Source organism: Terrapene carolina, unplaced genomic scaffold (genome assembly GCF_002925995.2).
Source record: "Terrapene carolina triunguis isolate 2854851 unplaced genomic scaffold, T_m_triunguis-2.0 Scaffold131, whole genome shotgun sequence".
NCBI classification, from domain to species: Eukaryota; Metazoa; Chordata; order Testudines; family Emydidae; genus Terrapene; species Terrapene triunguis.
The window spans coordinates 4,878,113-4,892,505 of record NW_020664482.1 but is presented as its reverse complement, the minus strand read 5'-3'; the positions used below and the strand labels follow the sequence as shown (position 1 = coordinate 4,892,505).

General features: G+C 40.8%; 1 protein-coding gene across 5 annotated transcripts in view; it reads left to right on the top strand.

Moving 5' to 3' along the window:
- Window positions 1-14,393, top strand: part of ARHGEF6 (Rac/Cdc42 guanine nucleotide exchange factor 6) — a 57,372-nt gene that overhangs the window by 39,001 nt on the left and 3,978 nt on the right. For 2 of the 5 annotated variants that reach the window (XM_024203087.2, XM_029911839.1), the window contains 9 exons: window positions 864-1,010; window positions 1,825-1,911; window positions 2,902-2,980; window positions 4,113-4,246; window positions 5,356-5,481; window positions 9,807-9,827; window positions 10,762-10,855; window positions 12,165-12,254; window positions 13,840-13,939. In XM_024203087.2, the coding sequence (XP_024058855.1) occupies window positions 864-1,010; window positions 1,825-1,911; window positions 2,902-2,980; window positions 4,113-4,246; window positions 5,356-5,481; window positions 9,807-9,827; window positions 10,762-10,855; window positions 12,165-12,254; window positions 13,840-13,939 (878 nt within the window). Of the gene's footprint in view, window positions 1-863; window positions 1,011-1,824; window positions 1,912-2,901; window positions 2,981-4,112; window positions 4,247-5,343; window positions 5,482-9,806; window positions 9,828-10,761; window positions 10,856-12,164; window positions 12,255-13,839; window positions 13,940-14,393 lie in introns of all 5 variants that reach the window. The other 3 variants (XM_024203086.2, XM_024203089.2, XM_029911838.1) reach the window with 2 other exon arrangements.

Below are 14,393 nucleotides of genomic sequence, written 5' to 3'. Positions count from 1 at the left end.
GCAGTATTTAATAGGAAAATATTTGCTGATCTGGTTCATGCAGTTTTGCACCCCTTCCAATTTAACTTTATTTACAGTTTGGACAAAATTGCTGTTTTCTCATTAAAAACCTATAAAAATAGAAAGTTCACAATTCCCACTCTGTGGCCATCTTGGCTTAGAAAATGGGTCCATTTTTCACTTAGATACAGGGCTGGTTTGACAAAAGAACATATACCTCAGTGCCCCTTTATTTTCTCTTTTTCTAATTTTCATTTTTAAAATAACTTCTGACTTCGTAATTCATCAAACTGTTGTGACTTTAATAAACTTAGTACAATAAAGCAAATTTCAGATTTCCTGCTTGCGTGAATTCTATTGTATAAAGCTGAGTGATGCTGTTGATTTCTCATTGAGATAATTGGTGGTGGCCTGGTCTCTTCTGGTCTTCCTCTAAGGCCAGATTTTTGATACTTTTTATTAAGGGAAAGTTACAGTAAGCCAGAATCTTTAGAAAGGTTCATGTGACCCTAAATAAGTAATAAGTAATTTACAATGTAGAATGTTAGGGCCAGATTTTAAAAGGTATTTAGGCACCTAGTTGGATTTTCAAAAGCACCTACGCACCTAACACCCATTGAAATCAATGCATTTTAGATGTCTAGATGCCTTTGAAAATCCTAAATACCTTTAAAAATCTGGCCTGTAGAAAGACATTCTCCTTGAAGTGGTCACTCTAATGACTGCAGTTGGTGTTAGCCATCAGACTGATAGGAGCATTGCCAGAAAATCTCCTCTTGGTGGGCCAGAGCAGGTTTGATTCTGACGTTTTCCTGGTCTCATTTTAACAAAACTTTTTTTTGTCTGTGATATCGGCTTTACAGTCACAGTGCCAGGAGCTGAGGAAGAGGAAACAACTTGAATTGCAGATCCTTTCAGAGTCCATTCCAGGATGGGAAGGGGAGGATATCAAAACCATGGGCAATGTAATCTATATGTCACAGGTCATGGTACAGTGTGGGGCAAGTGAGGTAAGGTGTTTAACATGGCAAAAGTTCTTCTCAATGCTAAAATGGTAACAAAATTCTCTTTATCATGGTCGTGTTTGTGAAAGATGCTAAGAGCTCTGGCCCTAGCCCAACAAAGCACTTAAGCATCTGCTTAACTTTAAGTTCAGGAGTCAATGGGACTGCTCATATACTTAAAGTTAAGCATGTGCTTAAATGCATCCCTGGATCAGATCCTGAGCGCTCAGCACCATGGAGGCTCATGCCCTATCTGACTGGCATTTATCTCTCAAACAAAAAGCTATTTTCGTATTGTCAAGCGAACGTGTTCTGTCATCAATCTATATGCACTACTCCTGTTGCTGTTACCAGAAGTTCTGCGGGTAGAATCATGGTAGGTTTTGACCTTTAAGTTTTAAATAAACAAGTGAGACGTGGTAACCTCTAATGCTCTCTCTCTATATGTATTAATATATGTGTTATATATTCTACTACATATATATGTGTACGTGGGTGTGTATTATATATGAGTAATTTCTTACTACAGTAGCTCTTATTGGTTTTGATTGAGTATTTACCTAGTAGAACATTGGTACTTCTCACTGCCAGCCAAATTAATGCTTGGGAGGATGCATGTATGAATGTTTGTAGTCTCTGAAGGAATATTAAGTAAAGAAAATAAGTAAATTTTAAATTAATAGGCTCAGTTCTGGTCCCATTATGGTCATTGGGAACATTGCCTTTGATTTCAGTTGCAACTGGATTGGGCCCATTATACTAATGTCTCTGAGGAAAATCTTTGTGATGCATTGTAAGATGGACGTATTTTTCACTTTAGGAGAAAGAAGAGAGGTATTTCATGTTGTTTTCCAATGTTCTGCTAATGTTGTCTGCAAGCCCTCGGATGACTGGGTTTATCTATCAGGTAGGCACATTTGATTTGAAGTTGCAAGTATTTGGGCGTAAAGAAGGAAACCAAATGTCTGTAATCAGATCAAATTCCTCTGCTTTCTGAAACTTCTCTGTTGTGGTGCTAACCCCCCACCGCCAGGAAACTGAGAACTCTAGCTTACCATACATACCAGCATGGGAGTCGTTAGACAGTTTCCACAAGCATGAGTGCCCTTGGATTAAAATATCTCACTTTCTTATACTCAGAGAGTTCTGAGCAATTACTTTGGTGCATGCACAATAAATGCTGACATGGCTTTACCATTCTGAACCCAAATAGAAACTTCAAACTGGGTGTCGGTGGCGTGTACCACCCCCATCTCAATAATGCCTGGTTAAAAGCTTTCATTATGACCTTTTTTTTTAACCATAGGCTGATAATTTCCATTTTACATAATGCAACGCTCCAGGCAATGCACTTTTTGGGGCTTACTACACTACTGAGTGGCGGAAATCATTCTGTTTTGGCTTTATTCCCCACAAGCTACTGGAGGCATGAAATAATTCCCAAGAAAGGAACAGCCTCATGCTGATTTATCACACTCAAGCACACATGGACACGAGCAATCATGATAATAGTAAAGGAGTCATGATGGGTATTCTTTGGCTTTGATTTGAGACTGACAGCTCAGTTGTGCAACATGACTTTTCTATAAGAGAGGCTTATGGAAGTTAGTGAAAATGATCTCCTTTGTAAAGCTTTTGAGAGCTATGGGGAAAAAGCACTATGTAAGAGCTAGGTGCTATAATTTATTATAATTAAGTTAGCATGGGAGATCCTTGAATGGACTTGACCTTGTGTTTGGCCTGCTAAGGACAGGGAAATCTAGATCCACAGACTGAAGGGGAATCTTTTCTGGTTTTCTGAAGCCTTCAATGATTTCTGGTGGTGACTCCTGAGAAAGGCAAATTGGCTAAAAATGATAGATGTAGAGTCTGAATCATTCTCTTTTTTTTTTTGTAGGGAAAACTGCCGTTAACAGGAATGACGCTGACAAAATTAGAAGGAACAGAAGGGACCGAGCATGCTTTTGAAATCACAGGTCACTACACTTTTTGCATTTCCTGTCCAGTGGGAGCAGCATCTATTGTATAAGTAGTTCCCAGCTGCTACTACATGAGATGCTTTACACTTTCACTGCTATGATATGCTATTCTTTTCTTGTTCTTATGCTACCGTGACATCTGAGTTGTGTGTGTCCAGCTCCCTTGATGAACAAGAAGGGGGTCTGCTTTTGATCCATCTGTGTGCAGTTTAATCTGCCATGACTGGGCTCGGGCTGCTTCGGACTCCATTATGGGTTAACAGTAGCTTGTATGCTGAGGAAAGAGGGGAGTGTAGGGTACAGCCAAGGTCTGCTTAAATTGGTACAGTCCTCTAAAAATGTTGGGAACCATTTCCATAATCTACTACCAGTTTATTCACAAGCCACTACTTCTGCGCACTGAGTCAGAGTATCATCAGAGGCGAGCTAGAAATGGAAAAAGATCTGGATCATCCAGTCCATCCCTGACCAATGCAGCATTGTTCCCTGATTTATATTTCCTACTTTCTTGACCATTCTAGTTATAAATGTCTTGTGCTTTGGGGTCCCTGACAGATCATTCTACAGCCCAAAACATTTCACTGCTAGGAAGCTTTTCCTAATAGTCAAACTAAAATTTCCCTTTCATAATTTCATTCCATGACTCCTAGTTAGACCAACCTTGTATCATGGTCAGTACTTTGGCTGCATCATTAGCATTTGAACCCCGTAAATATTTGTAGACTGTTATCATGGCCCCCATTAGTTACTGCTTAGTGAAGCTACACTTATCTTTTAATAATTCCTCACAAGTTTATCCCTCCAGTACCCTGGTCATTTCTGCTGATCTTCTCTGAACTCCCTCCAGTTTGTCAATATCTCTCCAGCAATGAGGTGCCCTGAATTGAGCACACTATTCCAGATACAGTCATACCAGAGTCACAGAGTGCTTGATCCCCAAAGCCCACTGACCCTAGAAGAAAAACTCCCATTGACTTAGTTGGGCTTTGGAACAGGCGCATATAGAGGGACTTGTAGCCATATCGCATTGCAAACACAGGAGGTGCTTGTTGTCAGAATGAGTTGGGCTGAATTTCTCCGGTGGATTGATGCCATTTTATAAAGAATGTAATTTAATCCTCTAATGCAGGGAACATGATAGAACGAATCACAGTGTCCTGTAACAGCAGCCAGGATTTGCACCAATGGCTCGACCATTTGCAAAGGCTAACCAAAGGGACGTGCAGCACAATATCCAAAACACAGTCCTGGAGTGCTCATTCTGTAAGTATGTTGTACCATTCCAGTCCTTTCTGAATTTATTGGATCTCAATATTGACACTAGGCTTCTTACCTAATGTGACAAAAGCAGATAGTTTTGTATCTAGCCAGTTTCACAGAATCATAGAAATGTCGGTCTGGAAGGGACCTCGAGAAGTCATTAAGTCCAGTCCCCTCTACTGTGGCAGGACCAAGTAAACCTAGATCATCCTTGACAGATGTTTGTCCAACTTGTTTTTAAAGCTTCCACAACCTCCCTTGGAAACCTATTCCAGAGCTTAACTAGCCTTGTAGTTAGAAAGTTTTTCCTAATATCTAACCTAAACCTCCCTTGCTGCAGATGAAGCCCATTGCTTCTTGTCCTACCTTCAGTGGAGATGGAGAACAATTGATCACCATCCTCTTTATAACATCCCTTAACATATTGGAAGACTGTTATCAGGTCCCCCATCAGTCTTCTTTTCTCAAGATTCAATGGTTTTCTAAATCTTTCATCATTTTTGTTGCTCTCCTCTGAACTCTTTCCAGTTTGTCCACATTTTTCCTAAACTGTGGTGCTCAGAATTGGACCCAGTACTCCAGCTGGGGCCTCACCAGTGCCGAGTAGAGTGGGACAATTACCTCCTGTGTGTTACATACAACACTCCTGTTAATACACCCCAGAATCATATTAGCCTTTTTTGCAGCTGCATCACATTGGCCACTCCTATTCAGTTTGTGGTCCATTATAACCCCCAGATCCTTTTCGGCAGTACTACCACCTAGACAGTTACTTCACATTCTGTAGTTGTGCATTTGATTTTTCCTTCCTAAGTGAAGTACTTTGCACTTGTCATTATTGAATTTCATCTTGTTGATTTCAGACCAGTTGATAGAGCTACAGGATTTTTCACATTGAGGTCATGGTTCTGGGGCCTCATCATGCCTGTGACTGTAGAGTTCACACCTAACACTATAGCTAGCTATTCATGTCATTTTTCTAATGTCCCTTGCTATCTTTGTGGTGAGCCATGATCTTACAGTAGTTCAGATGGAGAAAGGTCCTTTTTTCCCTCTCACATATTGTATGTGACGGCAAACAGCTTTCATAATCTCATCAGGTATTTTCTCAGACTTTTAGTTGTACTGGACAGCTTCGCGGACCACTGGAACCGCCCAAAATCCTTAAACCCTGGACCTTAAGTTGTCTCCGACCTGCTCCTCCACTCAGACCATCAGCAGCTCTAGGTTACAAAGAGGTAATCTTGGATACATGCAGCGTATTGTGCCTTTCATAGAAATCTTTAACGTTTGTGCAGAGTTGATTTGCATGATGATAGTAGAAAGGAGTAGGTTTAATGACCTTTAACGAAGATAGGTGTTAAATTAAAGGACTGCACAAAATAAAGCCCTGATCTTGCAAACACTTATGCAAATGCTTAACTTTAAGCATGTAAGTCCCACCAAGTCAATGGAACTGGTTTTGTGCTTTAAGTTAAGTGCATACGTATTTGCAGGATTGAAGAGTTAATATTTTCCACTGATTCCAGTCCTGCAGGCTTTAGGCAAAACTTCCATTTGAGAGTTTTACGTACATGAGGACCTCAGAACTGGGCTCAACACAGAAAGTTGTGGGAAGGAAACCACCATTAATTTTGATTATATTTCTCCACCCTGTATTTTTGGTGCTAGATCACGGATCCCCTGTCAGTATTATCCCCCTGGGGAAACTCAGTTTCCAGGGCTTAGGTGACACACGGGAAGTCGGTGGGGAAGCCCATAATAGAACCCAGATCTGATTCTTAGTCCCCTGTTTTAACCACAAGACCATCCTTCCCTCCCTTAGAATAAACTGAGTAATTGTGTAATGTTCCCGGTAGCAGTAGATGACTAAACAGCTGAATCACCAATCGTCCTGGTTACAATAAAGGTGTGAACATTACTGTCTGATGGTCCTAGATGCATCCTAGGCTTGTGTCAGCCACCCTTCTGTTATAACAGCCCCCTCTCAGGGCCTGCAATATTCTGAAACCTGGTGGGCAGGGGGTCTGCGGACTGCAGGAGTGAATTATTTAGGAGGAGGGTTGAGACATCACTGTGGCAGTTGAGATGATTTTTTTAATTAAGGAAATTCAGAAATTTTATTTTGAAAACTAAACTGGGTTTTAAGACCCCTTAATCTTTGCATGCTCTGAGTCCCTAATATTGACTAAGCAGTTTCATACTTGCATGACAAACTGTTGCCCACTTACTACATTTTAATCTAAGGATGAATCACAGCTTTGCAATAATAAATGGATTTTTTTAAAATAGGCCAAAAATGTATAGGTTGACCAATATAACTATTGACACCACAGCCCTTTGAATCTCATTCACAAGTTATTACTGGGTAATTGCAACACAGCACATGTTAGACTATATGTCTAGAAAACAGTTTAAGATTTCTCAAGAAGAGAATTTATTAATGGTGATTCCATAGCACCTCTTGTGTGATAAGAAAATGACCATGTGACTTAGGGTCAAATCCTGGTGCGTGAAGCCTACTGTACAGTGAAAAACTCTCTGCTGAGCATGGGGGCAAGCTGTGATGATCCCCCACACAAAGTGGATGTCAGCAATGCCCTCTTTGCTAAGCAGCGGCGTATGTCGGCCTAGGCCTAGGGCAGCAAATTTATAATAGCAGCATTTTTGTAATTGCGGCATCAGTGACACTGCGATTCTACCAATCATAGCGCGTATTGAAACCACCAATGACGGCGCGACACCATTTAGTAAACATACTCGCGAGAATCCTAAACATTAATAATATGACCAGAAGGAAGAAATTAAGCGATTCTCAGTTAAAAAAAAAAAAGCTATACAAAAGAAAGAAAGGGAAAATGAAATGATAGCAAAAATGCACAAAATAGATTCCTTTGTTGTATCAGTTAGTGCCGACAGTGAGACAGAAAAAATAGTTGAAAGTAGTAGTGAAGTAAAAAGTGAAAATATTGGTGTTGATATTAAAAATATTGATGTTTAATAAGTGCATATGGGGCCGGGGGCAGCAATTATTTCAGGGCCTAGGGGCGGGAAAATCATTAATCCGCCACTGGTGCTAAGGGGCAGCCCCCAGCCCCCACCCACACAAACCTTAATTTAAAATGTTTAAGTGAAGCTAGTGTTCATGGAAAGATGCCAGGTTGACAATTAAAAGCCATTTATTTAATGTCTACGGACCAGGCACAGCATGTGTAGTTGATGTGTCTCTCACTGCCCCTGTCAGCATGCCTCACGTGCATTCTGACAGGATTGGATCTAGGAATGAGCCATTCAGCTCAGACCCACTCTACTGAGGTTCCTGGCAGGGTGCTCTTTAGCACCAATTGTGAAGAGGAGTCTTGTTAAGTGGACCTCACCTGCTAGGATCTGTATGTGGACCCTCCCCGACACCATTTTGTAGCTTAAAGATAAAAATCCTTTTCAGAGCTGTTTGCATTTTGCAAATCAGAACCCCAATTCCAAGTAGAACCAGACCCGACATGACTCATCTGGAATGTGCACTAATTGATTGGCCCACTTTGAGCAGGAAGGAAAAAAAGTTAGTTTTAAACACATAAGGCAACATTCTGATCTTGGTGTTACACCTGTGTAAATTCAGATGAACTCCAACTGGAGCTATGTTCATGCACTAGAAGCCAGAATTCGGCTCTGTTTTTAAAGGCATAACATTTCTGTTCACACACTAAGTGGCTCAAACGGCTCCAACACAATACATTCTTAATTCACACCTCCCGTAATTACCTGGTGCACAGTAATGGCTTTGAATGAGACCTTTTAAAATTTAGGCTGCACCTCATGGATACAACCATGTAATGGGGATGAGAAATCAGACCAGGTCAGGTTCCTGTTATGAGACATATAAAAGTGATTTTAAAAATCCATTTCTATAAAGAGAATTTAGAGCTTCAATTGAAAGAAATTCATTATTGTCTTGGGGTGTGTGTGCGGAGTTTGATGGAAAGAGGAGATTTTTAGACATCCACTAAGATTTCAATTGGTTTCTTGTTCGTAGGGCGGAATTTCACAGGTTTGTGTGCTCTTTCTCGTAGCTAGCTGCATTCAGGAAACCCCAGAACTCTGCTTACGCACTGTGTATCAGTGTTGCCATTTACATGTAAACTGGGTCATTTTTCCTGTTCTGTTTCTAGTCATAATTTGAAATTACAGAGCCAGTGCCCACCGGTAAATTCTCATGTCCGGATTTGGGGTAATGGGGTGTGACACACATTTCCTAGCTTGAAAAATTACCTGCCTTGCATGACTTGTAAGGTTTCTTCTTACAGAAGCACATTTCTGTGCAAACAGCAACTTCTGTTGGGTCAGAGGGAACCACGTGAATGCACTTGGAGGAGGAATCTTGCCTCAAAACCCTTATCATATAGGTTCTCTGGATCTTTCCCAGAGACCCCACAAAACCATTTGTAGTAAGAGCTGCTTGTAGGAGCAAATCTGGCCCTCAGTACTTCGGCTATGAAACTTGTCCTACTGCTGGGGAACACCTGACAGCAGGTTATCAGGCCAGGGAGCTACTTTGCTAATCCATCCTAAGGACTAGAATAGTTTCTGTGGCCTTTGCAACCCACACCTAGGGAAGGGAAGAGTAGAGGTTCAGTCAACCCCTGTCCACTCCACACTGTCCTCAGAGCAAATGGATACCACAGAAATCCATGGTGCGGGACCCTATTGGATGCAGCGTGTGTGGACACCTCCCTGCAAAATCTCCTGGCATCTTTCTGTCCTCTTCTGCAACAGATCCACAGGGGTTCCACCGTGTTGGGAGCCCTGTGTGCCTGCTGAGGAGAGGGCAGGATTTGGGCCATATTGACGATGATTATAGGGGAAACTCTATTTCTAGTGAAGTAGGAGGAGAATTCTGGTGTATTTCAATGCCTCACACTGTAGCAGTCTCCCATTTAGGGGGATGTTGATCAGGAAAAAAAAAAATTCACTAGGAAAGGGTCCCATTCTACTTTAGAAAACACAATTCACAGCACACCAGCGGGCATTGCCACCCTGACACCAAATGTTCCCTCACTCCCATTGACTTGAAGAAAAGGTTACAAATCTGAGCCTCGAGCAACACCTCTGAGCCTGACCCTACAGCTTCTCCACAAGTCTGGGTGGGTGGGAGTTGTAGATGCAGAGCAGCTGCAGAGTCAGTGTCTTAGCTTGCATATTGAGGTTGGATTTTTCGTGATTTATTGCATTTCTAAGATATATGGTTATAAATAGGCAGTATTTACTGACATCCTACTACTCATTGAAGCATGATCACTATTTTTGCTGTATTAGGAGTATATGAATGCCTGCTTGCCATGTATTTCATATTTAATTTATTTTTCAACGTTCATAATTTTGCATGAAACCATGCTCTTTTTGGTTCTTTTGCATGTTGATATTGAGGGTGTGACAATCCTTGTAGCACATTAATTGCAACACTAACATTTAAATGTTGTTTTAGAATTATTGATTAAATGGACTTGGTCAATAAAATCATCGACCACTCACACTCATCTTCTCTTTCTTTACATATTCATTTTAGAGGATGTCTTATATCTTAAAGGTAAGGGTAGATACATCTCTTTGGCTTATTATAACATAGAATGCTTGTGCTGTGACCTTTATTAAGCAGATCCTTCCTCTCCTGTTTGCTTTTTCCTAATTGTGCCTGCTTTTAATAATTTAGAGTATGATTCAATTCTTATTGGTATATACATTTTGAACAGGCTCACCAAAAATATTTAGGACTGTGACACAAAGGCTGAATTGCATGAAAAACATGAAACCCCTGTAATTTGTATAGTTACTAGATCTTTTACCCTTGATATTTATATTACACATAACCTGTCATATACAAATGCTTTCAAAATCAATCAGAATGATTGTGGCTCAACAAAAGAACTAAAAACTTGTTTCTTATCTTTACAATCTTATCAGACACTAAGTCTGTGTGTATATGCCTATATTTCATACATATGTGTGTGGGAAGGTGTTTATAATTATACATGCACAGATATAGTGTGTGTGTGTATATATATATATATATATATATATATATATATATATATATATATATATATAAACAAACACTGTATCACTTATGATATGTTCTATATTATAAATAAAAATGTAGTCTAGGAATTAACGTGTACAATTCCATAGAGAATTTTATAACTGACCACAGAAAAGTTGATCATACTGATATTTCTAGTGAATTTATGTGAGTCACTTACCAAAAGATTATATTTCATCTGATTGTGTTTTAGTCCCCTGTCATTTCCCTGAGACACAGGCACAGTTCCCGTTGCTTTTACTGGGATTTGTGCACACAGACCTAGTGCAAGGAACAGCCCTAATAGCTGTGAAGTTTCCTTAACTTCATAATTGCGTGCAAAGGAGTTTAGTGCATAATGCGATGAACCACATTCAGTCTGAATTGCTCTGCTATTTTAGCTACCTTTGGCTCTTATTTAGAAGGAAAGTCTGTTTCTCTATAGGATTCCAGCAAGAGTCCAAAGACAATGAAGAAGTTTCTTCCTAAAAGGAAAACGGAGAGAAAAGCATCTGATGAGGAGTTTGTTATTAGAAAAAGTAAGTGTTTCCTTTTCTGTAGGGGAGTTCTGTTTGCAAAGTAATTTACAAAGTAATTGCAAAGTAATGAGATTTTAAATGAAAACAGAGCGATTTGTTCAATGCATCATATGTTGCACATAAATAACTAGAAGTACTTTGTTTTTGAGATTTTTTGAAAGCCTTCGTCATACTCATAAGCTTCCCACTATGCCATGCACAGCTGCCATCTATCTTAGTTTTGTGAGACCCTTGTGGGAATGCTTAGCGTTTATATCACTCTTACCATTGATTTAAGCATCACAAAATCACGATGAGGTAGGTAGGGACGTTATTATCCTCACCATACAGATAGGGAAACAGGGACCGAGATGATAATCTTCAAAGCAGTTAATGGGTTAAATTGAATTTCAATCTATGAACTGTCACAATAGCTGTGCTCTTCTAGGACAATGCAGATCACAAAGCCCAAGAAGGAAGCCTGTGAGAGCTGGGGACAAAACATTCTTTGTCAAGGGGATCTGGCTGTGAAACTAACTCTCAGAGGAGATCAGGCCAGGTCAGTGTCTGCCCATTTTTAAGGCACACTGCAAAACCTACCTCTTCAAAAAAGCTTTCCAACATACGAATAATATTCCCAATGCAGGCTTCTTCTTGTACTGCTAACCCTGCCAACAAAAAAGAAATTGATAAAATCTAACTCCCCTTCTTCCCCCCTGCCCCTCCCCCCCCCCAAAAAAAGTTTTTATCATGCTAATGGAGATCTATTGGAGACTCCATGAAGTCTACTTAGGACATAACTTTTGATTTTTACATGGAAGGGGATCAGATACTGTGATGAAGAGTGGCAGTACAAAACCCTAAAAGAGATAAGTGACTTGCCCAAGGTCACAGAGTGAGCCAGTGACAGCCAGGATTAGCAATCAGGACCTGGTTCTTAGTTGTACCTCTCCCGAGGATCCTGGCAGTGGGGTTTTAAGCTTGCAGCTTCTTAACAAGTGCACTTATTTCCCCGGCAAGTCCTTCATACCCTAGGTAGTAGCTACCTGACTCTTCACAGCACTTGCTATCCAGTATCCCCATCCTTCCTTTAGTCAGACCTCAGCCAAAGGGAGGCACCACTCCACTTAACTGGCCTTCATGTGAAATACAAAGCTCTCCGTCCCTTTGAATTGAGAGTATCACCTCTGCCCCACTCCCAGAGACAATACCATTTGTCATACAAGCACGGCTGTCTCTCCTCGTAAGTGAGTTTGTTGCAAGGGTTTTGAAAGAGAAAAAAAGAAGCCCAAATATATTGTTTTTAGCCAATATTTGCAATGTTTTGCAGGTACTGCTGCACTAGAAGAGGATGCCCAGATTCTGAAAGTTATTGAGGCCTATTGCACTGGTGCAGGTTTTCAGCAAACTCTCAGTTCAGGTAGACACACAAATATATTACATAATTCACAAGATATCTGAAATGATGATCACCTCTTAGGGAAAAAACAGTGTTGCAACATATGGCAATCAAGCTTGTGCAAAGACACCGTGGTGTCTGAATCATCAAGATAAGGACATTTCATACATCTAGTGGTTTATTTGCTATTGTTTTTCTTCTGTCACAGAGGATGAGCAAGTAGGAGGTAAGATGGCAGATGCTCTGGGTTGTAGTACGCAGCTACTTCGCTAGCACTTGGTAGGAATTAAACAAACCTAGTTTGTGCCTGTGGCTGTGAGTAAGAGAAACTGATGCTAATCTCAGGTTGGTAGGTAGCTTCTGAAAGGAAGTTTGAAAATTATCTCTTGATCAGCCGCATGTTTAAGAACAAGCTGCTTCATGAGAACCCGAGTATCTAACATTTTCTGAAACTCTGGAACTACAGCTATTTATCAGTGCTGGTGAGAGATCAGAGTCAATTGGTGAACTATCAGATGAGGAAACATTTTTAAATTGGGACCCATGAAACATGTTCTTTCTAATGGTTCCTACCCTAAACAAATACTTTAATTTATAAGCAATCAAATAATTTTAGATTCAGCGAGTGCCTCCAACAACTTGCCATTTACTGCTTTAGCCCCAATTAACTTAAGCACATGCTTAAGTCCATCCTTCTTCAGCAAAGCACTTAAGCACTTGCTAAAGTCCCATTGAAGTCAATAGGATTTAAACACATGCTTGTATTTAAGCATGTGATTTAAATTAAATTAATGGAGATATCCCATCTCCTAGAACTGGAAGGGACCTTGAAAGGTCATTGAGTCCAGCCCCCTCCCTTCACTGGCAGGACTAAGTACTGATTTTGCCCCAGATCTCTAAGTGGCCCCCCTCAAGGATTGAACTCACAACCCTGTGTTTAGCAGGCCAATGCTCAAACCACTGAGCTATCCTTCCCCCCCACCACCATTTAGTGCTTTGCTGAATTAGTCCATTGCCCATAATGTACCTTCTTTCGGTATTCCCGATGCTTAGATTGAGAATGGCCACAGCTATCATGGGGCTCACTCAAAAAACAAGTTTTTAAGGTTGCTGACTCCATGTGGGTATTTAACATACTGCAGTGTAGGCATTGTTGGGATCTAGCCTGTCTGGCTCTGCACATGCTGTTGAAAGTTTTACTCCTGGATGCACACTGCGCAGAAACTAGTGCGTTATCAAGGTTTAAATGACAAGTTAGCTCAAAGGAGGAATGTTGATTGTGGCATTTGAAGAAACCCTCTAAGGCAGGAGACACGTGTAGACAACAGGGATCCCATCCTGCCCGGAGCTTCTGGGTGCTACTGTCATATAAATACTAAATAATGAATGCTAGCAGGCAACACAAGGACTTGGACTTACTCTAAATGGGGGACCCAATTCTGCCTCCAGCAGTTTCACAGTGATCTATCCTCATTGGCTTCACTGGAGGTGTTCCTAATATAGACTAGGGTGAGCCAGTTCACAGTTAGGTTTGTTATTTCTAAACGGTGTCAGCTGTTGTGGAAGGTTTCAGTTTTTCTTTTTGTTTGGCACCTCTTGTTTCTAGGTTCTCGTAAAGACTCCATACCCCAGGTCCTGCTGCCCGAGGAAGAGAAAATCATCATAGAGGAAACAAGAAGCAATGGTCAGACTGTCACGGAGGAAAAGTGCGTGAGGCTAGTCAGCTGCTTAGAGGCTTCCCTATTTGCGTGTTTATGCTTTAAACTTTATGATAAATTCCAGTGGATTTTGGGTGATACCTTAAAAACCCAGGCCACGTCTTCTCTGTGTAGGTGTCATTGGAAGGCTATAGGTACTCAGGTCAGAACATACCCAGCCGCGTCCTTACAGACTATGGCCCTTGACATTCAGTGTGAGTTTCAGGTGGTGAGGAATACAAGATTGATTCCAATTTGTATTTAGCTCCTTTTCTTTTTAAAATTGGAGGCCAGATCCTCAGCTGGTGTAAATCAGCATCATTCCATTGGAGGCTGTGCCAGTGTACACCAGCGCAGGGTCTGCACCTGGATTTTTCACTGTGACAACTAAGGGAAATCCTTTTTACAGGTTATTTATTTGTAAAACCGTTACTGCTCCTGCCAAGCCCCGACAGAGTCATTC